The sequence below is a fragment of the Delphinus delphis genome, chromosome 2 (genome assembly GCF_949987515.2).
Source record: "Delphinus delphis chromosome 2, mDelDel1.2, whole genome shotgun sequence".
Classification (NCBI taxonomy): Eukaryota; Metazoa; Chordata; class Mammalia; order Artiodactyla; family Delphinidae; genus Delphinus; species Delphinus delphis.
This window is the reverse complement of record NC_082684.1, coordinates 127,605,225-127,631,478: the sequence shown is the minus strand read 5'-3', so window position 1 is coordinate 127,631,478 and position 26,254 is coordinate 127,605,225. Positions and strand designations below refer to the sequence as shown.

At 39.6% G+C, this 26,254-nt stretch overlaps 1 protein-coding gene across 1 annotated transcript; it reads left to right on the top strand.

Moving 5' to 3' along the window:
- The first annotated feature begins 312 nt into the window (after positions 1–312).
- On the top strand, positions 313–25,918 carry TSPAN3 (tetraspanin 3). Its single transcript, XM_060005559.1, has 7 exons — positions 313–578; positions 14,087–14,278; positions 14,528–14,602; positions 16,135–16,236; positions 17,623–17,775; positions 18,040–18,123; positions 25,018–25,918. Exons 1-7 carry the CDS (start codon positions 516–518, stop codon positions 25,108–25,110), a joined length of 762 nt encoding a protein of 253 aa, XP_059861542.1. The 5' UTR covers positions 313–515; the 3' UTR covers positions 25,111–25,918.
- The last annotated feature ends 336 nt before the right edge of the window (positions 25,919–26,254 follow it).

The window sequence follows — 26,254 nt, the reverse complement described above, 5'->3', positions numbered from 1 at the left end:
TCCCAGACAATGCTTAGGTGTTACTTTGTCAGGACCGACCTCCTTAGGGGAGAACGGGCTAGGTAGAAAGACAGCGTTCTTCAGACTCTGAATCACCTGTAAGCCTGGCATAGTAAACGCAGCTCAGTAGGAGGGGACTGGGTTTGGTCCTCTGAAACTTCCCTAAGGAGCCGTCTGCATCCAAGGGCGGCCAGAGGCCAAGAAGGACACTGAGCTTTCGTCTCCTTTAAGAGGCGTGGCTTCGCTGTAGAACCACGGGAGTGATTGGCTGAAGCTGCCTGTCCGGGGGCGGGACTCGGTTGCCGGGGTGTGGCGCGGTGGCCTGGCGGAGACTGCGGCGGCTGCGCGGAGGAGCGAGGTGCTTGCTGGGCTAGGGGTGGGCGACGGCTCCGGGGGCTGCGGTGAACGCTTCGCAGGCCGTGCAGTTCCCACAGGGAAGGCGCCGTCGCCATTGACGCCTCGCTCGGTGAGCGCGTCCCGCTCGCCGAGCAGGGCCTCAGCCGACCGCCGGCACCATGGGCCAGTGCGGCATCACCTCCTCCAAGACCGTGCTGGTGTTTCTCAACCTCATCTTCTGGGTGAGCGTGGCCGGCGGGCGGGAGAGGGCGGGGGGCCGGCGGTGCGGCCCGAAGGAGGCCTCGGCTGAAGCGCCTGTGGGGCCCAGCGGGGACCCAGGCTGGGCCGGGGCTGGCGCTGAGGGAGCCAGGGGGCCCTGTGGCGGAGGCGCGAGGGGAGGGGGCCCGGGCCGGCCCCGGGGGCCTCTTCGTTAGGTCCCTCACTGGCTGGGACGAAGGCTCCGGGCGTAGATGGCGGTGAGAGGAAGCCCTCGGGGGCTTCTTGCGGCCTCCGCGCTCGGGCTTGGTGCCCCCGCCGACGAGCTCTGTGCCAGGGGCCGGCGCTGAGAGGCCCCCCGGCCTCCCCCCTCCCCGGAGCAGCCTGCTGGACGGAGAGCTCTCATTGCAGATTCTTTTAGGACACCAGGCTCGAAATAGGATATTCCCCAAAGGGTCGGGCTCTGCTTTCTTTGTCGGGGCCCGGAGCCCTGGCAGCTCTAGTGGCAGCCCCGAGGCGTGCGAGCAAACGGTGCAGTAGTGCGGGGACGCTACCGACTCAGGGGTGAGGGATTTTGCCTTAGAGCTTTTTGTGTATGGAGAACTGGTTGACTGGTTACCAGCCCAGAAAATGGAACGGTTTCAACTTGAGAAGCCAAATAATCCTGTAACCAGAAAATTAGTCTGTTTGTTTGGTCCTGGGGATGGGTAGCCTGAGATTATAAACCTTGGTTAAATATGTCTCGGATGTCACAAGATCTTGAAAGCGTTATTTCACTTTCAATAAAGGGTGGCTTACACATTTTTTGGACACGCCCTCAAAGAAAGGGGTGTTTATAGCCCCTTCATCTTACTTCAGGTCCTTATCTCGCCAAGGACTTTTGTAATAACCTGTGTTATTCCTGTCAGTCTCTCCACCCTCTAGTTCATCTGGACTTTGCACCCGGATAAATCTTATTAATCATTTCTTCCCTCACATCACTTTATTTCATTTAAAAAATAAACACCCGCCCACACCCCTAAAGCTTCAGCAGTAGATTAAGGTTCAACCTCCTCTTGGTATTGCAGTTAAAGTCCTCAGTCACCTTTCCTTCTTCACCATTGACCATGTTCTTAAACACTTGCTGTCCTGGACACACTTCCCTGTCCCCAGTCCCCAGGACACTTCTTGAACATTCCCACTTCCCATACTTTTGTATGTCCCCATTCAACTCTTTCCCACAAACATACCCTAAATTAGGAGGAATCCTTTCCTTCTTACAACACATTCCCCCCTCCCCCAACAAAGGAGGAAACTTTTCATATCCTGACTGCTGTAGCATAAAAGGATAATTACATATAATAAGGCACTTACTACACACATGTATTGCCATAGAGTCTTTCAGGATATTTATGGTGTGATGGAAAGAATCCTGACTGGTAGGGCCGATAGTACTGTTCAGAATCACCCATGTGTCATTGATGTTTCCATGATTTCTTCTTTTCCAATTAGAGCAGTGTTTCTTATACTTTAGTTTGACTTACAAGCCTTTTTAAAAGCTAAAAGAGTTTCCAGGGCTCTCCAGATGAGAAACACTATAGGTAAGAAGATTCTTAGATATAGACTTAGCTTTGTAGCCTTTACAGTTCCTTGTGATTTTTATGGGCATAACAGTTTGATTTTGGAGAAGAGTCTGTGTACTGTCAGGTGAGTTCTAGGCTATTCAAGCTCAGGGACTGGAATTGCTAATAAAACAAAATATTGGAAATGCAGGAGCCATTTTCTTTAAATAATTAAATTTTCATTTAAAATAGCAGTTAATTCAAAGGTTCATTAATCTTTGGAAACTATGTAAGTATAGGTACTGTTGGCACTTAGTGAAGAAGGTTATGATGAACTTCAGTTGTACTTTTCATAATGGCTTCTTGCCAAGATTGAAGTTAAACTGTGTGGTAAAAACACTCTTTATCTAGGTTAGTAGGATAATAAAACATTTGTGAGCTGTGATGAGGAAGTTAAGCAGACATGCAGGGAAAAAAACTGTGGCGTACAGCAGGATTAGTGCAACATAACTAAGGAGGAAACAATATTAGATATGTCTCGTGCCAAAGTATTAGTTTAAGGACCAACTGTTGGAATCTGACGATGTTGGTAATCATAGCTAATATTTGAGTGCTTTTAAAACCCAGGCACAGTGCTAAGCACTTTACATGGAGTATCCTCATAATAGCTCCTTCTGGCAGGGAATATCGTGCTTCTTTTACAGATGAGGACATTAAAGTTTACTTAAAGGGGCACACGCAAGGTGGGGCAGAGCCAGCCTTCACACCCAGGTTGTCCTGTGCTCTAGAGCCGGTGGTGGTAGAGCAAAGTGTAATTTCAAAAGATTTGGAAAGGGGAAGGAACTGTTTAGGCTGTGTTAGACTCACTTGCTCTAAAACACTGATTTTAACCTTGTTTAGAACCTGCCCCAGCATTTAAACTACACTATTTAACTTGTCAGTTTAAAAAATTAGGTCATTATGAGGAAGTACATAAAACAGATGTTAACCTGTTCTTCCTGGGAATTTCTAATGCATTCTTCAGTTCTAATAAGTATATTCTTATATAGTGGCCCCTTCCTCCTTTTAATGCCTTAATCTATAAGTGGAAGAATAAGCATTCCCTACACAGAGCATCTCTAAAGTTTATCTAGGTTCCCTTGGGCAACTTCAGCAAAGTTGCCCAGGCTCTGTTGCACTGGCTCTTCACTATCGGATGGTAATGACTGATTGTTGATAAGTTTTAAAGTTTAATTGCTTTGTCAACATCTTTAAACTACACCTCTCTATATCATGATATCCTGGTTTCGTTGGCAGCTTGTTCAAAGAGCTGTGATGTGCAAATAGATACGTACTTGAAATACTTAGGATCGATATTAAATGATCTGACAGCCAAAACTGTTAATGTTGACTTGGTGTAGATTATTTTGAACAGTGCAGTCTAAGGAAGTTACTATGGAAAGGCTCAGACAAAGGGGAAACAGTGGGTTCTATAATCCTGAAGGTTGTCTTAGTGGAAGTTGAGAGTGCCTCACCAAATTCCAAAATATTAGGGCCTATAGCATGAAAGGTAATTTTGGACTAGTGAAGGGATGTACAACTTGGATCTCTTTGTTTTTTATGGAGTGGCATAGCTTTAAATGTAAGCGTATTAGTTCTAGACTCATGATAATTTTTGGAAGACAGGAGTGTTTGAGTTACATGACTAAATTTTGAAGGCTATTGGAACAGTCATTAACCTCTTCTCTAAACTGCACTTTTGCACCAAGGTCAGACAAGGGTCTTAATTCAGTGGGTCATTTGATCTGACCCAGGAGGCCTCATCTAAAACAAGTTTAAATCAGTACTTTATAATTTCAGGTTTTTATTCTGGCAAGTTAATTGAGTACTTAATGAAGACCCATGTTATACAAATTACTTTTACTTTTTCTACCCTGTGAGAAAAACCAATTGGCTAGTATTTATTTTGGTCATATGTGTCTTAGGCATTATAGGGACTACAAGAGAAAGCTTTGTCCATGCTTGCAGAATTTATAGTCTGGCACATCTGCTTAGGGTGTTGTTTTTCATCAGTATGAAAGGCCATAGTAACACTAACACAGCTGTGGAGTGGGAAATACCACAAGGTTAAACACCTTTTAAATGCTTTTGGAAACAACTTTGGAATGTGGCACCTTCACTAATCATCATTCACTCATATGAAATACCCTTTACATACAAATCATATTTAAAAGCCTTATATAAGCATTAAAATTCACCTTATCTTAAAAAAGTTTCATATTACTCTTCCCTCTGTGAATACATATAATTAAGGAAAATTGCTTTGTTAAACAAATACAACACAAATGTTTAAATACCTACTTTGTGCTTATATTACTGATAGAATGGTGGAAAAATGAATATCTCTGTTCTTACAGAACTTTTTTTTTTGGTGGAGCAAGGCAATTAAAAATAAGCAAGGAGGGCTTCCCTGGTGGCGAAGTGGTTGAGAGTCTGCCTGCCGATGCAGGGGACACGGGTTTGTGCCCCGGTCCGGGAAGATCCCACATGCCGCGGAGTGGCTGGGCCCGTGAGCCATGGCCGTTGAGCCTGCGCGTCCGGAACCTGTGCTCTGCAACGGGAGAGGCCACAATAGTGAGAGGCCCGTGTACCGCAAAAAAAAAAAAAAAAAATAAGCAAGGAAAATATCAGATAGTGATGTGTTATGCAGAGACTTAGAACAGGGTGATGTGATAGAGTGATTGGGTGGCTGCTTTAGGTTGGCAAAGAAGTCTTCTCCAAGGAGGTGAAATTTAATCTGGAATATGAAGGAACAGATTTTGGGGTGATTTGGAGGAGATGGGGGACATTTAATACAAGGAACAGCCTACAGGCTCTAAGGCAAGAATATACTTGGTGTGTTCAAATTACCAAAAGAAAGCTTAACTATACTTTCATGCTTTTGTTTAAAAGATAAAAATTTATAATGAAATATTTCAAGGAAGACTTCTTCTTCACAAATCTCCATATACATATTTTGTCTTTTCTAGCACATCTTGCACATTTGAGTTGAGAATATGATACTTTTAAACCGGAACCTTTATCAAACATCCTGGAATTTGTTTCTCCACCTCCTGTATTCCTATCATCATGAATGACTGCTCTGACAAAGAATATGTCATTGGAACACACCTCCAGCTAACAGATTTCTTTTTTCATAGTTATTTTTCAATTCACTAGAAGAAAAGCAAGTTGTGGTGTATTTTAGGAGACCTGTTTCTTAACTTTGACAGTTAGGAAAATGAATGTTTCCAGTCTTACTACATTCTCAGTCAGCTGTCCACCATACCAAGAGCCTTGTGGCTCTGAGTAATCATTAACTGGAAGAGCGCATCGCATGGGGAACTTAGTCAGGAAAGCTCTCTTTAGTTGGCAGTTTAAGGAAGAGGTTGTTTAGTAGCTCTTTAGGATATTTATCATGCTTTGAAATATTTTAATGAATTTTATTCCATAAGATCCAACTTAGCTTAGGATTTTTGCAGAAATTTTATTTTCTTAAAATTTATACTTGCATCAAACAAGTATATTCTAAGAATCATTCACTTAGTAAATACCTGTTGAATATCTGTGCTTTACATGTTTCTGAGAAATGCAAAAAGGTACAGTTCCTGCTCTCTGACAGCTTATAGGAAGAGGGGTCAGACAGGCAAAACCATTTAATAGTCTATTGAATTTAATTTCTAGCTGCTCCTCCCCCTGCTCCTTCCCCTTATACTCACAGAGAGTCTCAAGTCTTCCTTTAAAAATATCATCTCTTTCCTCCTTCCCCCTCCTTAATAGTTTTGTAGAGTCAGTAGATGAGAACAATTATTTGCATTGATGTATTTGTTCTTGATTTACTAAAAGGGAATCTATAGTAAATGCTGACATACTGTATTTTACATTGTTGCTGCTACTGATTAAACACATAACCCAAGCAAGGACAAACTCTACTATTATAGAGCTTAAGGACCTCAGGCTCCAGTAGTAATAACTGACTCTTTTTACAGTTAGAGTAGGGTGTGAGGACAGAGGGTCTCAAAGAAAAATGCATGTTTAAATTACGTGCTTCTCAGATGTCCCCTGGAGCCCTGCAATCTGAAAATATTTAATTTCCATGCTGTTAAAATAATTTGGCTGTGGCAGTTGCGGATCTCCAGTTTCATTGCAACCTGAACATTTGGGGTCTTTCAACTTGTGGATATAAATTGGATTAAATAGAACAACTTTGTTAAGCTAGATGAACAGTGATTATAAAAAACCAAATACAGAAACAGTGCAAATAGGACAAAATTGAGGAACATGACCTTTGGAATGTCATCGGAGTAATATTGGTTTAAAGGATTAAAATACTTTTTCTTTAAGAATAATGGCAATAATGATGGTGATATTGATAATGATGGCAGAAGTGGCTTACTGTCAAAATTTTACCCCTCCAAGTAGGGTTTGTTTGTTTGTTTGTTTTTTACTTGTCTCCTTAATAGGTAACATTTATGGGGGAAAAAAAGGATGTGTACTGAAAGGATCAGAATTGTGTTAGATAGTCAGAAAACATCTAAAGATGAGTCAAAGCCAGGCAGACCCAAGAAAAGTGATAAACAGGGAAAATTGGCAGAAGTGCCTAAAATATTTGGGATTGAAGAGATACCTGTTTTATGTTGGTGGTTAAGGAGAGATCTAAGAATTCGTTTGTGAAAGAACAACAAAGTCTCAATTTCAGATATAATTTTAAATATTTACTTTTATGATTATGCAAATAATATATTTGCTCTTTAAAGAAGACACTAAAAAGTATTTTAAACTAACGTTACCATAATTCCACCACTCAGAGACAACCAGTATTAACATTTTGGTGTTTTTTTTCCTTTTTTTTTAATGTCTGCATGTAAGTGTATTTTTCCCCTAACACACCACAAACATATTAGTAAATTATGCTTTAACATATTTAAGGGCTATAATGCAAATATACCTCTGGATGCTAGGGTTTTTTCTTTTGTTTTCGCTATTATAATTTTGTTATAATATTATAACATTTTGATGAACATACCTTATACAAATCTTTGTTTTCATCTGACTTATTTTCTTAAGAATAGACTCCTAGAAGTGCAGTTAGTAGGTACAAAAGTATAAATGCTGAGGCTAATAATGTGTTGCCAGATAGCTCTCCAGAAAGATTATTCTATATTATTCTGTACTTCTGTGGGCTCTTCTCTCTGTACCCTTACATATCTTTGAATACTGCTTGCCTTTATTATTGACCAATTTGTTAGGTTGAAAATGATATATTTTAATAGCTTCAGAAATTCTTGGTTAGAGTAGCTTTAATTTCTGAAAGAGGATTTGAAATCTTTTTTTTTTTTTTTGCGGTACACGGGCCTTTCACTGTTGTGGCCTCTCCCGTTGCGGAGCACAGGCTCCGGACGCGCAGGCTCAGCGGCCATGGCTCACGGGCCTAGCCGCTCTGCGGCACGTGGGATCTTCCCAGACCGGGGCACGAACCCATGTACCCTGCGTCGGCGGCGGACTTTCAACCACTGCGCCACCAGGGAAGCCCGGAATTGAAATCTTTGGGATAGTTTTTTTTTCCTTGAGTGATAAGAGAGTAAATGAAATATGTAGGCATTGGACTTGGTAAGAGTAATTATATTTAATGATATGAAGTATTTCGTCAGAGTAAGTCAGAATTGAAACAAATAGGTTTGACTAGAGAATATTATGGTAAGTAGAATGCTGAAAGATTTGAGGTGATTTTAAGACACTACTAATGGCACAAGGAGGGATGGAGTTTGGAAAAGCTTTCAGAAATGCACTGCATAGAATTACCAATGGGTTCTTTGTAGGAGAGAAGCGAGGTACATGAAAAACTAATATGACCGTACAGGAGACTCTGAATTAAATGTTAAAAGATAGGTACATAAGATGGATTTTTGCTGCTATTTTTCCCCTCTTTACTTTTTGAAATCTGCATTCTTATGAAGTCTAGAATACATGGTGGTTTTTGCCAGGTCTTTCTACTCTTTCTTCCAACATTCCAGTCGCTTCTGCTTTACCAATTGATTGTTGGAGGCAAAAATCACACTGAAGGAGTAGTTCTTGCAGGCAACAAGAATTTGTGAGACACTGTGCTTTTTAGCTGAATGACTTCAGATGGTCCCCTCATCTTTACACTGTCCTGATTCTTTCCCTTCTACAAATGAATCCATGACTACTGTATACCACTGCAAGAAAATCACTCCTGTTCTTCTTTGCTTTATCTTCACCCATACGCTCTGTGGGATGTGGGATGCACCTTCACATTTCTAAATTTCCATATAGATGCACTTTTCACAGCAGAGGTGTTTTACCTCCTGGCTTGTAACAAGGCTGTTTTGTTTTTAATGTTCCCTGATTCCAGTGGCAAGTATCACTGTGGTTGATGTGCTCCCTTTCATTTCATATTCCTTCTTCCTTAGAAAAGTAAAGAATTTAGGAGTTTTGTGGATTTTAGCATGTCATCGTCTTTCACAGAGGATTTCAAAAGTACAAAAACAAAACAATTAGTTTGTAAAACCAAAACACTGGTTTCTAAACTGTAGAAAAATCAATCTTACATAACATTGAAATTTCTAATTTTAAAGGGGCTTCACATTTGTATGTATTGAATATGTAGTGGAAGGGTAAAAGGATAAAGTGAAGTGTCATACTTCTGGAACTCATACTTCTAAAGTTTTCTGACAGGTAGCTTTATTTCTGGAGGAACAGCTTGGGGTTCTGCAAAAGCACTGGCTTTCCTAAAGTTTTAAGATTTTGTGACTTAATTTAGAACATGAGTTTATTAAAAGGTAAAGAAGAATGGTTTTCAAAAAATTCTTTTTTCTATAGTTTCAGGTCTCAGCCTTTCCGTTAAATTTCCCTTCACTTATTTGTAAAAAGGATGAGTATTTTTAGTATACTGTCCTGGCACAAATCCTCCTTATAGGCTCAGATTTTCTCAGCGATGACTAATGCAGTTCAGCTGCTTCCAAGTTCTACATTTCATTCCCTCTTCTGCTGCACCTCCTCTTCCCCCCCTGCAGCTGGTTTGTTGGCAAAGCCCAGATCCTTTGATACATCTCAATCCCAGCATTACCCTTCAGAAGGATTTAACCCTGCTTACCTTTTAGGCTTTCTAATAGCCACAACTCCTATATCAAAAATCTGCATGACTACAAAGTCCCTAGTTAGGAATTACTTATAACCTTTTTCCGTTTACCATATAAGCTCTACCTATGTTTTTCATACTGATGGTTGGATGTCATTAAAGCAGTTGTTTATTGCTGTTTTTATGTCTTCAGCTGTTTTAGGGACACCTTCTCTATATTTTCAGAGTAACTGATGTCATTTCATAAATTGTTTACTATACAACTTACATTAAGCACTATATATACATGTTGTTAAAAGAAGAAATTTTTGAAGTTACCTTCAATTTAGGAGACAGTCTCTGTCAGTAATTTGATTTATATAGTTTCATATCAGCAATCAGTGCAGTTTCTGCTTTGGTGTGTGCAACTGCTAAGTTGCTTCCCACTGTATGTTGTCAAAACAGAAGCGTTATGTTTTCAACTCTGCTGTGTGATTTGGATGTTGACTAGTTTGCAGCCTGGGAAAAGAAACTGCCTTCAAGTCTATTAGAAAAGAACAGGCGGCTTTACAAATGGCATTTCCTCCTAGCCTTCCATTGCATTCGTTATCTGTATGGGTGGAGGATGGCTGCACTGGAAGCATTTCACTTGGCCCACACCCAGGCAGCACCAAGTGTGAGCCTTATAGGGATCTCTTTAGGTTGAAAACTCATCATTTCATGTTTAAAATGCAGATGGTTCTTCACTTTCCCATGCTTCAGATTAATTGTTGAGTACATATATCTTCCAGTTTTATCCTGTTTTTATTCAATTTTTTTTGTGTGTGTGCGTGTGGTATGCGGGCCTCTCACTGTCGTGGCCTCTCCCGTTGCAGAGCACAGGCTCCGGATGCGCAGGCTCAGCGGCCATGGCTAATGGGCCTAGCCGCTCCGCGGCATGTGGGATCTTCCTGGACTGGGGCACGAACCCATGTCCCTCACATCGGCAGGCAGACTCTTAACCACTGCGCCACCAGGGAAGCCCTATTCAAATTTATGTGGTCTTAAATTTCATTTACTAGCAGCTCAAAGATGGAATTCATTTTAATTTAAGCCATTTAAGAAATGAAGATTGCCTATTAGAGTAAGAAAGGCTAAGAGTCCAAAGGATAGAGAGATGACTAGTGAAGACAAACTGGACAGTATTTGATGGCTTCATATTTAGTATTCTTCTAATTCTGTTTGGGGACTAAAAGTATTTACTGTAACAAAATGTGTGTGTGTATACACGTGTGTGTTTGTATATCACACATATGTAGTCAAGAAAAAGTAATGTTTGGTAAGAATGTTAAGTATTCCATGTACTTCGGTAGTTAATGCACCCAGACTATTAAGCTGTTTCTCCTCTCTCCCCTCTCCTGTGCCTTCCATCATCCCATAATAATATGTCACCAAAGTAAGTATGTCAGTGAACTGAGAGCCTTTGAACAGGTACAGTTGCTGTAGGTGAAGCATTTATAAACTAATGTATTCCAGATGTCATGGCCATCAGGAATTCAGTAAGCTGGATTAAGTTGCCAAATCTTGTTTGAATGGTGGACTAAAAACTATAAGCATTAGACTGAAGAGAAACAAAGCAAAGTCAAACCAAAGCTTTATGATTGAGATAGGAGGGCAATTTCAAGGGACTGGATGAAATGAAGTGTACTCAATGAATTTTGACGAATACCTTCTATATGCCAGGCACCGTTCTAGGTGCTGGATGGTGGTACAGGGCTGAAAGACTGACAGGCAAAGTTTGTGCCCTAATGGCATGCTGAGACATATATAGTTATAATTGCAACAGTTGTAATAAATGCTCTGTTAGAGCTGTGTAGGGGGTGGTATGTGACCAAGTGCACCTAATCCAACCTGAAATGGTCGAGAATGGCTTCCAAAAGGAAGAGGTGATATTTAAACTGCATTTTAATGGGTGACAGGGAGTTCCCAGGCAGATGAAGAGAGGGCGTTCCAAAGAGAATAGCAGAGGTAAAGAAGTAAGAGGATATGTGGTACATTTGGAAATAACAGCTTTCTGTTGTTCAGGGTACATGAGAGGTAATGGAGTCTGAGCCTGAAAAGCAGGGAGGAACAGCTTAGTTTATCAGGGGCCTTATTTGCCTCATCTTGATTTTAAACATGCTAATGCCTTGATCTGTTTTATATTTTTAACAAAAATAACTGATCATATAAAGAACATATTATTAAGGGACAGGGAGGGTCAGGAAGTAAGGTTTAGGGTGAACAATGGTAAGGCCCACATTAAGACAGAAGCACTGCAGAGGGTTGAAGAGAAGTTACGGTATTCAGGTAGTGTTTTGAAAGTAAATCTGAAGGAGTTTGGTGATTGATGGGATGTAGAGGTAGGACAAAGAAAGAAAATAGAGTAACTCTCAGGCATTTGACTAGAAAAAAATAACTGTGGTGCCATTTGCTCTGGAATACAGAATATGAGGGAAGGTTTAATGGAGTGGGCAGGAAGGCAGAGAGGGTTTGAGGTAAGTTGAGGGCAAGGTGTCTGTGGGGCTTCCAGATGGGGATGTGTAATCCTGAGATGATGGCTTAGGTAGAGAGCTGCAGTGGCTGGTGAAGCCATGGCTAATATAGCCCAAGGAAAGCCTACAAAATGAAAACTATTTAAATAGGGCTGAAGGTAGAACTCTGGGGATCACTAACATTTGTCTGGTAAAGAAGAGTCCATGAAGAGAATGAGAGAGCAAGCAGTGAGAGAAATAGGAAGAAAGCCAGCAGTGGGGCCTCTTGAAAGCCAGAGGAGAGTTTTAAAAGAATATGGTTTTTTGGACTTCCCTGGTGGCGCAGTGGTTAAGAATCCATCTGCCAATGCAGGGGACACGGGTTCGAGCCCTGGTCTGGGAAGATCACATGTGCCGTGGAGCAGCTAAGCCCATGCGCCACAACTACTGAGCCTGCGCTCTAGAGCCTGCAAGCCACAACCACTGAGCCCGCGAGCCGCAACTACTGAAGCCCGCGCACCTAGAGCCCGTGCTCTGCGACAAGAGAAGCCGCCGCAATGAGAAGCCTGTGCACCGCAATGAAGAGGAGCCCCTGCTCGCTGCAACTAGAGAAAGCCCGCGTGCAGCAACAAAGACCCAACGCAGCCAAAAATAAATAAAATAAAATAAATAAAAATTTTAAAAAAGCTTTAAAAAAAAGATTATGGTTTTTTAAGTTGCCTCCATTACTCTAGTCTTGTCTTCTCTTTTTAAAAGTTCATTATTATTTTTTAAAAAAATCAACTTACTTTCTCAACTTTCCATAAATGGGGTCTTTTTCTTCCAGATCTGAATGATTCTATTGGCCTGGTATATGAAAATATACTGATGACGCCCAAGCTTACAGGGTCCCACAGACTCAAGAAATAAACTGAGGGCTTCCCCCGTGGCACAGTGGTTGAGAGTCCGCCTGCCGATGCGGGGGTCATGGGTTCGAGCCCTGGTCCCGGGGGATCCCACATGCCGCGGAGCAGCTAAGCCTGAGCGCCACAGCTGCTGAGCCTGCGCTCTGGAGCCCGCGCCACAACTACTGAGCCCGCGTGCCTGGGACTGGTGCTCCGCAACAAGAGAAGCCACCGTGATGAGACTGTGCGCCGCAACGAAGAGTGGCCCCCTGCTCGCTGCAGCTAGAGGAAAGCCCGTGCACAGCAACGAAGACCCAACGCAGCCAAAAATAAATAAATAAACTTATTAAAAAAAAAAAAAGAAATAAACTGAGTTTCCAGGTTGAGAGGAGTTAACGATATTTCCAGTATCATTGTGGAGGCTCTTTTCTAGTTTGAAGATTAATGATTTATGTGTTAAAATTTTGAAGAATGGTGAAATAATTCTTTTTACTTGAATGTCTCAAAATGCTCTGTAAATGATAATTCATTAAACCAAATGTTTTAACACTTAACCTCACACTGTATTTGCTCATTCACATAAAAGCAAGCAGCATTGGGCTGTCAGTATTGTGCTGGTACACAATGATAGCAAAATTGACAATGATAAAAGGAAAATGTATGTAAAACTCTGTAACTGGAGCATTGTGTCTGGAGCAGCAGCTGTTCCATGACTTTCTGCATTGTTTGCCTTTAGGTGCTCTAAAACCTTTGTTACTCAAAGTGTAGTTCAAGAATCAGCAGCATCAGCATCACCTGGGAGCTTGTTGGAAATGCAGAATCTCAGGCCCCACCCCCAGACCTACTGAATCAGTCTGCAGTTTAATAAGATCTTCAGGTGATTCCTATTCATGTAGTTTGAGAAACACGATTCTAAAGAATAAATAGACCTAAAGGGTTTGTACAGTTCTTTAGTAACGTAGCCCTCTAGCTATGAAAATGGTAAATTTCATAGTCTCAACTAGGACAGCAAATGTTTTAGATATGGGTATCATGGTTATTAGTTGCTATTGTATTTTCTTTCCCCAAGTCATTAGATGGAGATTATAAACGCAGATTCTGGAGTCAGATCGCCTGGGTTCAAATCCTGCCTTTGCCACTTGTACCCGATTTCCCCATTTGCTGGGGGCAGTCCCCACCTCCACACTGACCCTCATTGGACATGTAATTGAGCTACAGAAGCGCTTTGGGATGTGTGTGTGTTTTCATTCTTGTCATCAGTCTTACTTACTGGATTCATGGTTTCTTGGTCCTAGATGAACCAGCAGCTGTTGAAAAGTAGATGGAGCTTGGAAAACTTGACAACTTTAGTAACGAAATGCTCTTACTAGTGAATAATTTTCAGCTTCACAGAAAAAACGTCTACAAAGATTTAAAAGTGGTGGAAAATCTCATTGAGTTATAACATGCTAAGAAATAGTGGGGATTTTTACCAGCAGGGGTTGGAGAATTTTACCAGCGCTCTGACCTTGTTTTCAACAGGGAGCAGCTGGCATTTTATGCTATGTGGGAGCCTATGTCTTCATCACTTATGACGACTATGACCACTTCTTTGAAGATGTGTACACTCTCATCCCTGCTGTGGTGATCATAGCTGTAGGAGCCCTGCTCTTCATTATTGGGCTAATTGGCTGCTGTGCCACAATCCGGGAAAGCCGCTGTGGACTTGCCACGGTAAGTTAGCTCTTCACTGATCGCATGTGTCGTCATAGTATGTGGGAATATTCATTTGTGTTACTTGCTTGAATTGAGCATGAAACTCCATTTTCTATTTGACTCTCTTTATAATTGGAACAGAATTAGCACTTGTCTTAAACTTCCAGCAGTTATCTCAGATAATTGCTTTTTATCAAGAGAGTATTTAGAGTTATTTTTTCATTTGTATTTAATTTTTGACAATGTTTCCTTACATTTTCCTTACAGTTTGTCATCATCCTACTCTTGGTTTTTGTCACAGAAGTTGTTGTAGTGGTTTTGGGATATGTTTACAGAGCAAAGGTATGTTGTCTACTGGAATGTATGTTTTAAAAGGTGGCTTAAGTGTTTCAAGTGAAATAGAACAAACTCATTTTGAGAGTAAACATTTTCTTTTGCCTGACTTCACTTTAGCCACTGGTTTGAAAATGTAAGGATAATTAGAAATTATATGTCAGGACTTCTAGTCTCATTTAATATAGCAAAGTGTTAATTCTACTACTGTCCTAGTTTGTAGGTAGTTTTCTTTAAATGACCATAGGATGATCTGCAAATGAATAGTTGGTCAGCTGAGAACTTTGTTCAAATTTCCTCAGCCTATAGATTCCCTATATAGATTCCCAGATTTCTGTTTAGAAGAACTAAACTGAGGATTTCATTTTCCATTGCCTCTTTTTAAAAAAAATGCGTTGGTTCTGGACATAGAAAAAGGTGATTGGGAGTTGTAATCCTGCAATTTGTTCCTGAGGAAAAAGGGGTCCTACCAACTCAAACACTAAGGCAACTGTTGCCAGCCACTCCCTTCTTGCCCCTCTTTCCTCTTTTCTGGTCATTCTTCTTTTCTTTCCCCTTTCCTTTCTATTTTTCCTGCTTTTGCTTTCCATCTACTGTACCATTTAAGGCTAAACAGGCTGCTTTAAGTTAATTTGGGGATAACTATAGAGCTGTTATAAAGGCATAGTAGGGTTATTCTCATAGTAGGGTTATTCTCTTATGATTTTGAGTCAAAGGCATGATATGCCAATTTAATATTCAACCATTGCTACATAAGGTACCAGAGAGCTATGCCAAAAAAAGAATGCAGTGGATTATGCCCCTACCTATGATCTGGTTATCAATTTTATAGTCTTACTACATCACTGATAAAATTACCAAATTGGTCTAATCATCTTAGAAGGGTAAGGAGAATCTGATACAAGCAAACTTTATTAAATGACACTTTAGTTGCCACTTGGCAATACATTATGGAGAGTTTATTTCCTGTCTTCTCATTCACATACATTGAACTGCAGCTCTTCATAAGGTGCCACTTTTAAGGACTGATTTTTTTTTTAACCTGCTGATTACTTTTACATATTTGCCCAAGTCTAATTAAACGTTAAATAAGTAAAATGGAAATAATGTTGGTATTTGTCCCAAAAGTATCTTGTGGGGGCTTTTTAAGTTGTTTAATTTTTACCTCCTTTAGGAAAGGAAAATGAGTAGGTCTTCTGAGAACCCACTGAAAACTTATTTGAAAAAGAAGGTGGTCTGTTTATAAGTTAGGACACCTATCTCAAGGCTCAACTGCTTTCTCCCTCTTGAATAAATTGGTAGCCTGCCATCTTGCACACAATCTTCTCTGTGATTGCTTTTAATCTGTGTGATATAATATGTCTGAAGTTTTACCTGAATCTACATGGAGGCAGGAAGGGAGAAAACTTTTTTCTTACAAGAAATTCACGGAAATATCTTGCCACTTTGCACACATGCCATTAGGGCATTTTAGCTGGAGCCTTGACTAATGTTACTTTTATCAGTATTTTTGAGGGACTGAATTCTTTGTTTTAATTCAGGTGGAAAATGAGGTTGATCGCAGCATTCAGAAAGTATATAAGACCTACAATGGAACCAACCCTGATGCTGCTAGCCGGGCTATTGATTATGTACAGAGACAGGTGAGTTCTTCTGAGGCTAATTTGTTTTTGAGGACCAATCACTGTTGAGCAAACATTAAACTTAACTCTGTTACTATGTAAATTAGCAGTATACATTTACAGCTGTGGTTAGCTTCGTGATGAGTCCAATAACCTTTTTTTTTTCAAATGCAGCTACACATGAGTTGTTAAACTAAATGATCAATGCTATTTTTTTAAAATATAAATTTGTTTATTTTTTGCCTCCCTTGGGTCTTTGTTGCTGTGCATGGGCTTTCTCTAGTTGCAGCAAGCAGGGGCTACTCTTCCTTGAGGAGCACGGCTTCTCATTGAGGTGGCTTCTCTTATTGCAGAGCACGGGCTCTAGGCACTCGGGCTTCAGTAGTCGTGGCACGTGGGCTCAGTAATTGTGGCTCACAGGCTCAGTAGTTGTGGCTCGCAGGCTTTAGAGTGCAGGCTCAGTAGTTGTGGTGCACAGGCTTATTTGCTCCACGGCATGTGGGATCTTCCTGGACCAGGGCTCGAACCCATGTCCCCTGCATTGGCAAGCGGATTCTTAACCACTGCGCCACCAGCGAAGTCCAAGTCCGATAATCTTACCTTCACCCTTGGAAAGTTTTTTTTCCCACCATTACCTAGTCACAGCCAGATAAGAAGCATCTGATTTTCCCTTAAAAATAATTAGCTAAAGAGGTGATCATGGAAGAGAGGTACGTGTCACAGGAAAGTTCAGCATCCAGATGGACTTCAAAGGAGGTGAGAAGTCTTCATATACCTTGAGAAAGCAAGACCAGAAAGGATAACAGACAAAACCATTAAAAAAAAATTATTGTAGACAATTTGAAACATACCTGAAGGTAGAGAGAATTGTACAGTAGATCTTTGTATCCATAAACCCACCTCAAAATTGTCAGCTTTTTGTCAATCTTGTTTCATCTATTACTCCCACATATCGTTTGCTAGATTAACTTAAAGTAAGTCCCAGACATTTCAGACAAAATATTTTAAATACTTTGTCATTGGAAATAATATTTAACTCAGGATTAGATGTTTAACAGGCAAAGTGTAAAGATTTTTCTTAGCTGTAAACTACCCCTTGTGGGCAATATGATTTCTCAAATGGAGGTTCTAGAGCCACTAATTAAGTACATGTGGCTATTTAAATTCAAATTAAAAATTCAGTTCCTTAGTCACACTAGCCACATTTTAATTGCTCAATAGCCCCATGTGGCTGGGTGCTACCATACTGAGCATACAGACACAGAACATTTCTATCATTAGAGAAAGTTCTGTTGGACATCACTGGTCTAAAAGTAGCTTAAAGCTCTTCAGTGCATGGAACTCTAAAGTTCGGCACAGGGGTATGTGTTCTGTGACAAGTAATATCTCTGTTCTCTTCTCTGTTAGCTGCATTGTTGTGGAATTCACAACTATTCAGACTGGGAAAATACAGACTGGTTCAAAGAAACCAAAAACCAGAGTGTCCCTCTTAGCTGTTGCAGAGAGACCGCCAGCAGCTGTAATGGCAGTCTGGCCCACCCTTCTGACCTCTATGCCGAGGTAAGTTCAGTTTCTTGGCCAACACTTGAATCTAGCCTGGTAGCTTTTTTTCTTGGTGAATTATCTCTACCTGGAACTTCTTTTCTACCTTCTTTTACTTGTCTTTAATGCCATTTAATTTTAATATAAATTATTTTCAAATGCATTATCTTTTTTCCCTCTTTTAGTTTCTGTCATTTCCATTTCTGCCAGTGAGTAGTAATATGTGACCTTGCAGCTTTCACTTTTTAAAAAGACTAATGAGGATGACTTTGGGTGTTTTAGGGGTGTGAAGCTCTAGTTGTGAAGAAGCTACAAGAAATCATGATGCATGTTATCTGGGCAGCACTGGCATTTGCAGCTATTCAGGTAAGCACAGCTAGCCAAGGAGTTTTCAGAGTGTACTGGTTCTCTGATGGCAACCCTGAATGGTTTTAATCACTAAGTACAGTTAATCTTTGTGTATATAGATAACTTGGAAGTGATTGAGGTACCAGACACTAGTTTCCAGCATCTTCCATTTCCTGTTTCTAGACATAGACCCAGAATGGTCCCAGAAACCAGAGATCTGGATGGGGGAACCATGTGTGAGGGGACTCCTTATCTTATTTTCTTGACTTGATTAGTGAGTGACCTGTTCAAAATACAAACTCTTGTCATAATGTATTCTTGGGAGGTACTTCAGTAGAACTTCACAGAATTAAAAAAAAATCAAACTGCTGTATTTCAGCTTGGAAGTGGAAAGTTCTATTTTAATCTTTTTAAAATTTCTCCTTCCATTTCTTGCTTTTCTGTCGTCAAGGGTTTTATATGTTCATATACATAAATCAAGACTAGTGGCACTACACTCGTCTCTTACAGTAACGGGAGCAATTTTATCACTTTACAGGAATGACCTTTAATTAAAAACTGAGATTCTAACCTCCCTTGTATTTGTGGACTTAGTTTTTTTAGAAGGACTGTCATCAAGAAGTCTGTTATACCACTTGGCATATTTGGAAATGTACCATGTCTTTCTGGTAGCTGAGGGGACTTGTCCCAGCTCCTACCAGTGAAAACAGTCTTTTTCCCCCTTAATAAGAGCTTGTACAAAGTAGCTGGTAATTGTTTTAATTACCTGTCACTTTATCAAAAAAAAACCCATACACATCTTTTATCCCTCATACCCACATAAAAAACAAGTAAGAAAGATGGCTATTTTTCTGCCCAGTATAATCTGCATTCCTAGTTTCTTGGGTATATACATTATATCTTAGGGATTCTGTTAGAGGATATTACAACTATTTGAAAATCCTTTGCATCAGATCTAGTTCTCAGAGTGTTCTTTAGTGTTCTTTTAGTATGTTCTTGAAACATGCTTCAGGTCTAGAGAGTCTACTTGAAGAAAGTTTTGATATCATTTAATTGTTAGAAAAACCAACATAATTGCTAGTTTATATGTAAGTTGCTTGGCTTGTCTGCTCTCTGTATATTTGAACAGAAACTAGTGTATTGAACAGGAAGTGCCTTATAAAATGGCAAAAGGGTGAATGTTTACTTTGCTGATAATTCAGAGAGCTGTGAAATGATTCATTGAAAAGCCGAGCTCTATTTGCTATGGTCTCTGCCCTTCTAAGCGTTTTCTCTTTGGCTCAGCATAGCAGTAGTCTGTTGATCAGCAGGGGTGTACTTCATATTTTCTTTGTGTAAACACATTCATTTAGCTAAAAATAATGAAACGTGAGGGAGGTCTCTTTTCCCAAGTGAAATCCTGATCTGTGCATTTTTTTTTTTTTTTTTTTGATCTGTGCATTTTTAATGATTTTATGTGTGGTAATAAAGCTGCATGTATTAGCATGCAGCAAAAAAACTTTAGAACTGTATGGTGCTTTTGATCATGAAATGTGCAACATGTATATAGAAGACTGATGAAATCAACACTTTAGATATGTCCCTCATCTAGTTAAGCTTATTAACCAGTCAGATATTTCTTCATTAAATATTTTTTAATGGGGGCTAATAAATATTCTAACTAGTCTCTTAAGGATGCCTTCTCATATGCATTTTATACTTAAATCACCCTGACTTAAATAATGGCTGATGAAGCTTTGATGTTTTCAGTTCAGCAAAACTAAGTCAGGGATTCAGAGCTTTTACAGCCTCAAAACCTAGTAGTTTTGAAAATTTAAAAACTGGTTTTAAAGGGAAAAACATCCATTTGAAATAAAAGAATTTTCTACTTTTTTTTTTAAGAGTACCTATAAATGTTTAAACTTTTGATATTAAAAATCTGATGTAGATTGGTGCCATGTTTGTGGAAAACCTGAATGAAGGCAGAAACAACTCAAAGAGCAGAGAGCTTTTATGCTTTTATACTTATCCTGATAGAGAAAGAGCTAGAAGGATGCTTGGAGATTCTGCCGTCCCTGGTTTTAAAGGCCATGAAAATGAGGGAGAGCAAGGATAGCATGACTTAACGACCATCACTAAAGCTTGAACCCCGTCTTCATGTGTACTCTGCCTCCAATTACAAATTGAAGAATTAAGATTCTCAGAAGATTAAATTCCTAAATTCTGTTAATGAAATCTGACAGCAAATTGACACTTAAACTGGTTAGAATACACAATGTAATAGCATTGAAAAATGATTAGCACTTTTCTTCGGGTTCTAAAGTGGGGAAGCTCTAAGAGCTATCACAGAAAATTCAATTTTAAATAATGGGAAAGATTGATTGATTTTTGGTAGTGTTGTGAGTATCAAAAATATTTAAGCGTTGTCTCCTTTGATTTTGAGTGTGATTTGTGGTACTATTAAGCTACATTTCATTGATGTTCTAAGGCATAAAGGTGAATTTAAGAAGAAATTTTCCCATAAACATAATTTACCAGTAAAAGCCTCTTGTTTGAGTGTTGGTCATCTGTGGGCCAATCTAGCCCACCACCTCTTTTTGTGTGAGCCCCACACATTTTATGTATTGTCCATGACTGCTTTTGTGTTATGGTGACAGAGTTGAATAGTTGCAACAGAGACCAATTTTGTCTCTTGGTTCACAAAGCCTAAGATATTTACTGTATTGCCCTTTATGAAACATCTGCCCACCCTTGTTCTAGTCTTGTTAAGTAGTCTAGGTTTGGGTAGGACCAAAATTACCAAGAAAGAAAAACCTGAAAACTATAAGAGAATGAGATTTTAAAAATTTTGCTACACCCTTTATACTGTTAGTTTCTTAATGAGCAAGGTATTTCACTTCTTTGAGAGTAGCCAGCCTCTTAAATGAACAAATGATCAGCTATAAATTTTATATTTCAACAGTCTGGTGATAATAATAAAATCTAGGTTTTGATTTGGCAAGCTCTTAAGTTTCAGCTGTGTGTAAGGCTCACTGCACAGGCAGTATGGGGAAAATGGGAATTGTCAGTCTTTGGAGTCTCACAACGTTGGCATGTCCTTTAAGATGGAATGATGGAAAGCAAAATTTCACAGAGAACTGGTTCCCAAGGCCTTGTTGCTTTTTTCTGGTCTGTATGCCAAGTGTGAAGGAGGTTGAGACTCTTATTTCCTTCCTGCCTCTTCTGACTTCTATTTTAATTCATTAAAATGAGTTAAAATACATAAATGAATAGCACTTCAGATTGGGCCCCCAGATAGTTAAAATTGAGTGGCTTGATTCTGACAGTCATTTTAAAAAAGTATTTCAAGTAATTCTTCCTTAAAAACTTAAAACCAAAGCTTGGGAAGCTAATTCTTGAATGGCTAAGATTTTTTTTTTAATTTTGGGGAAATTAATCTTAATTGTTAACTTCTTGAAAATTTCTTAATTGAAAAACCCATTTGATAAAATTTTCTTCAAAGATACAAATTTAGTAAGAGGTAAGCCTCCCTCTCAAGTCTTGACCCCAGCTCTCGAGTCCCCCCTTGCAGAGGCAACCACTGTTCCCAGTTTCCTGTATATCCTTCCAGAAGTAGTTTGTGGTTAGACAAGCACATAAATATTTTTTATGCAAATAGAAGCTTATAGGATGCAATTTTCTACCTTTCTTTCTTAAGATAATTGTATGCAACCTCCAGTTTTGAGAAACAATGCAGACAGAATCCTGTATGCTTTGCTCAGTTTCCTTTAGTGGTTAACATTTTGCAAAACTATTACATATCACAACCAGGATATTGGCCTTGATACAATCCACTGATTTTTTTTAGATTTCTCATTTCTATGTGTGTATTCAATTCTGTACAACTTTATGACCTGTTTGGTTCTTGTATCCGTCACCATAGTCAAAATACTGAACAGTTGCAACACTACAAGTGTCTGCCTGATAACTCTTACAATTGCACCCACCTCTGTCCTATGCCCCCTCCCCCATACCCTGGTAACCACTAATCTGTCCTCCATATCTAAAATTCTATTTTATCATTTCAAAAGTATCATAAAAGGTACAAAAGGTTACATATAATGTATGATATGTAACCTTTTGTACCTTCTTAAAAAACAAATTAATATGCTACTGTGGCAATATAGTATTCCAGTTTTTGGACATACTTCATAATTTAATCTACATTAATGGGCACTTATGGAAGTGTTGCTATTACAGAAATGCAAGTAGTGAATTTCCTCTGTATATATGGGCAAAGTCTGTAGCAAAATATTTGTAGTCATGAAATTGAGGGGTCAGAGAATATGGATGACTTTTTGATAGGTATTTCTAAATTTTTCTCAGAAAAGAATGTTTTCATTGTGCAGTTCTAATTACCTTGTATAAAATACCTACTTCCCCATAATGCCACCTACCTAGTGTATCACAGAGCATTTTAGTCCTTGGCAGTTTTTTTAATCACCACTTGCCTATGTATTTACTAATCATTTTTGCAGTTGCTGGGTGTTATATTTGGACTAAGTGTAGATTAGTTCTCATGATGTGACTACTACAGGGGAAAGTTTAATTGCAAGAAATCACACTGGAGCTAAAATATTTGTGTGATATTTTAAAATCTGTTTTTGGAAAATTTCAATAACTGATGAGATTTTAGTATAGCAAAGCTTTGGAAATGGACCTGTAATACTTAGTGATGAGGTTTGCACTATAAGAAGTTATTGTGTAGTGCTTAATGTTTTTTTTTAAATTGTAGTATTTAATGTTCTTAAACAGACTCATTTCCAAGCTTGAGTAGGGTTTTATCAAATTTATTTAATTGTTTTTAAATTAGTGCAAGTTGATTTAAGTGAAATTAAAGTCAGGAAAAAAAGGATACTTATTTCAGACCCCATTTTGAGAATGCTGACTCCTTCGGTAGAAGTTAGCCAACTGAAAGGAATGTGAGGAAGTGGGGATGGGAAGAGATCTTTTCCCCAAGCTAATCAGTAACTTCAGAGCTTAGCATTTTTATTGCTCAATTTAACATTGCCTGGGAACACAATTGTGTTTGATCTTATAGCTGTTCTAAGAATGTTTTGCTGTACAGTGAATGGAAATGTATTTCTTTAGGAATTAGATACTAAACATGTCTAGAATTGGCTTAAGATATTTAGTAAACTTTCAAAAATATCCACTTTTAAAATGTTTTTAAGGTGCTTTGCGCTAGTAAGCACTCAGGAAATATTGATATAATGAAACTGTTGAATTCAAGCAGCAAGTATATATCCTGAATGGGTAGAATAGAGGCTAATAAATAAGGGCAGAAATTGGAGAGTGTGACTTTATCAGGGAGAAATCAGTTTGAGGACATCCTTTTTCTCTGTACATGTGTCTCATTAGTAATCTTCCACTTCAGACTTTGAGAGTCTTTTTTATGGATCAGGTACACTTTGTTGAAATTAGATTGACCCCATATGTACAGAGGGCCCTGCCTTTTAAAAATCAAATAACTGAGACCTTTCACTGTCTATGAAAAGTTAGAGCAGCAAATTAATTTATTTAGCTCTTTAGTACCTGTTTATATTTTGTAAGAAGCCAGGTCAAAAATTCTAGAATCATTTCTTTCTTTTTTTTTTTTTTTTTTCTTTTTGCGGTACGCAGGTCTCTCACTGTTGTGGCCTCTCCCGTTGCGGAGCACAGGCTCCGGACGCGCAGGCTCAGCGGCCATGGCTCACGGGCCTAGCTGCTCCACGGCATGTGGGATCTTCCCGGACCGGGGCATGAACCCGTGTCCCCTGCATCAACAGGCGGACTCTCAACCACTGCGCCATCAGGGAAGCCCTAGAATCGTTTCTTTTTAATCCAGCTTAATCCTCTCGCTTATCCAAAATAACATGGCACTACTATTCCACTTTGCTACCACGGAAGGATTAGGCCTTATTAAAATAAAATGATGAAGGAAAAGTGACCTTTAAAAAGTAATATGTATATAATACCACAGAGCCAAACCTAGATTTCAAAAATAGTAAATAATTGTGGAACAAAAACCTTTGAACTATACTTTTTAGTATCAAGATTGGTTTTCCCCCATAGGGCTTTTGGGCTACTCATGTATTGGGCTTTTCACTTTGTGGTTTGTTATAAAGTTTATCTCCCTCAAATCCAGATGCTTAAAAACACCACCATTAGGGCTTCCCTGGTGGCGCAGTGGTTGAGAGTCCGCCTGCCGATGCAGGGGACACGGGTTCGTGCCCCGGTCCGGGAAGATCTCACATGCCGCAGAGCGGATGGGCGCATGAGCCATGGCCACTGAGCCTGCGCATCCGGAGCCTGTGCTCCGCAACGGGAGAGGCCACAGCAGTGAGAGGCCCGTGTACCGCAAAAAAAACAAAACAAAAAAACCCACCACCATTAAATTTGCTCACCATACATAGTCTTGATCATTCCGCTCCCTAGACCTTTGCTGTTCAGTATTGTAGCCACTAGCCACATATGTCTAAATTTAAATTAATTTTAATAAAATAAAAATTGCAACTCCTTAGTTGCGCTAGTTACATTTCAAGTGCTCAGTAGCCACACGTGGCTAATGGCTGCCATATTTGACAGCTCAGTATAGACTGTTTGCATCACTGCAGAAAGTTCTTTCATGCAGCACTGCTCTAGATTGAGATGGGAATGGCACTAGGAGAGACTTGATTCTCTGCTGGCTTCACAAATTGTTCTTAGGTGTGAAGCAGGGAAACTAAAACTTGGTACTTAGATCCTAAAAAGATAATGTATTCATTTGAAATTGCTTCCGTTACTGTTAGTGCTTTTTTGATGATTTGAGATCTTTGAACTTAGAAACAGTTCCATTGCCAACAAAGAAATACGCACTTGCTGTAAGAGGGTTTTCAGCCTTTTTTTTTTTCCATTGTTGTTTTCTTCCCACAGCTGCTGGGCATGCTGTGTGCCTGCATCGTATTGTGCAGAAGGAGTAGAGATCCTGCTTATGAGCTGCTCATCACCGGTGGAACCTATGCATAGTAGAAAACTCAAACCTGAGCTTTTTTAGTCTTGTTCTGATTTGGAAGGTGAATTGAGCAGGTCCACTGCTATTGGCCTCCTGAGTTCATTTAGTTAAAGCACATGTACACAGGTGTCGGACAGAGCAGTTTGGCTCTTCACGTGTCCACCTTCTTACCTACCCACCTGTGAGTTTCTTTTCCCCTGTTCTAGCTGACTCTCCATGTCCGTAAGTGTTTAAGTACGGTGGTAAATGTTCTAATCTCAGAACCATTTGCGAGTTGCGTAGTGTGGTAGAATTAAAGGCGGACATGAACCTGCTTCTGTTACCTCCAAGCAGTAATGGGACTGCTGCTGAAGTATCACCGGGTCCTTTCAGTCTTCACAATGGAGAGCTCTTGGCCAAAGGTTTTTGGGGGGAGGGGGAGACAGTCAGCTGTCTGGTTAAAGGTAATACCAGATGGTGCCCCTCATCAGTGTCCTTTTAAAAAATATATACTATAGTTCAGTAAGATAGCAACTGTACAAAATGGCTAAAATAGATTTTAGAATCATACAGCGTGTATCTTGGTTCATCTTCAAAATCAGACTGATCTTTGAAACTAGCGGTTTTTAATCAAAGCTGGCTTTATAGGAGGAGTGTAATGTATGCACTACTGTTTTAAAACAATTAGTGTGAGTGTGTGCGTGTGTTTTTTGTATGATTGAGCCCATTCATTGTAAGTCTAAACTCGTTAGAAATAATGTAGACTAGCAAAATAGTATGTAGATGTGATCTCAGTTGTAAATAGAAAAATCTAATTCAATAAACTCTGTATCACCCCCTCAACATGTAGGTTTTAATTATTTGGAGATACTTCAATTCCAGAGCAGCAGTATGTTTTAAATGTTGGTGCTATCTGCAGTTCATTATGCTTTGCATGTGTTTTAATTATATCTGTTGCTAAATTCTAAAGGCCTTGATATTCAAAAAACTACAGATGCTTTTCAGTCCAGTATATCCCACAAATATGGAGCACCTACTGTGTGCATGGCATTGGGGATACAGTGATGGTGCTGTCCTCTTCAAGGAATGTGGAGTGCTAGTATCAGAGACACATACAGAAGCAGATAATTTCCATACAGTGCAGTGATTGTAGTGGTTAAAGAATGGGAGCCCAAAGGA

Excerpts from the sequence above, each read along its gene's own strand:
- TSPAN3 (XM_060005559.1), top strand. The coding sequence starts at position 516 with ATGGGCCAGTGCGGCATCACCTCCTCCAAGACCGTGCTGGTGTTTCTC. Across the intron at positions 579-14,086 it reads TTCTCAACCTCATCTTCTGG|GGAGCAGCTGGCATTTTATG; the intron begins GTGAGCGTGGCC and ends TGTTTTCAACAG. Across the intron at positions 14,603-16,134 it reads GATATGTTTACAGAGCAAAG|GTGGAAAATGAGGTTGATCG; the intron begins GTATGTTGTCTA and ends GTTTTAATTCAG.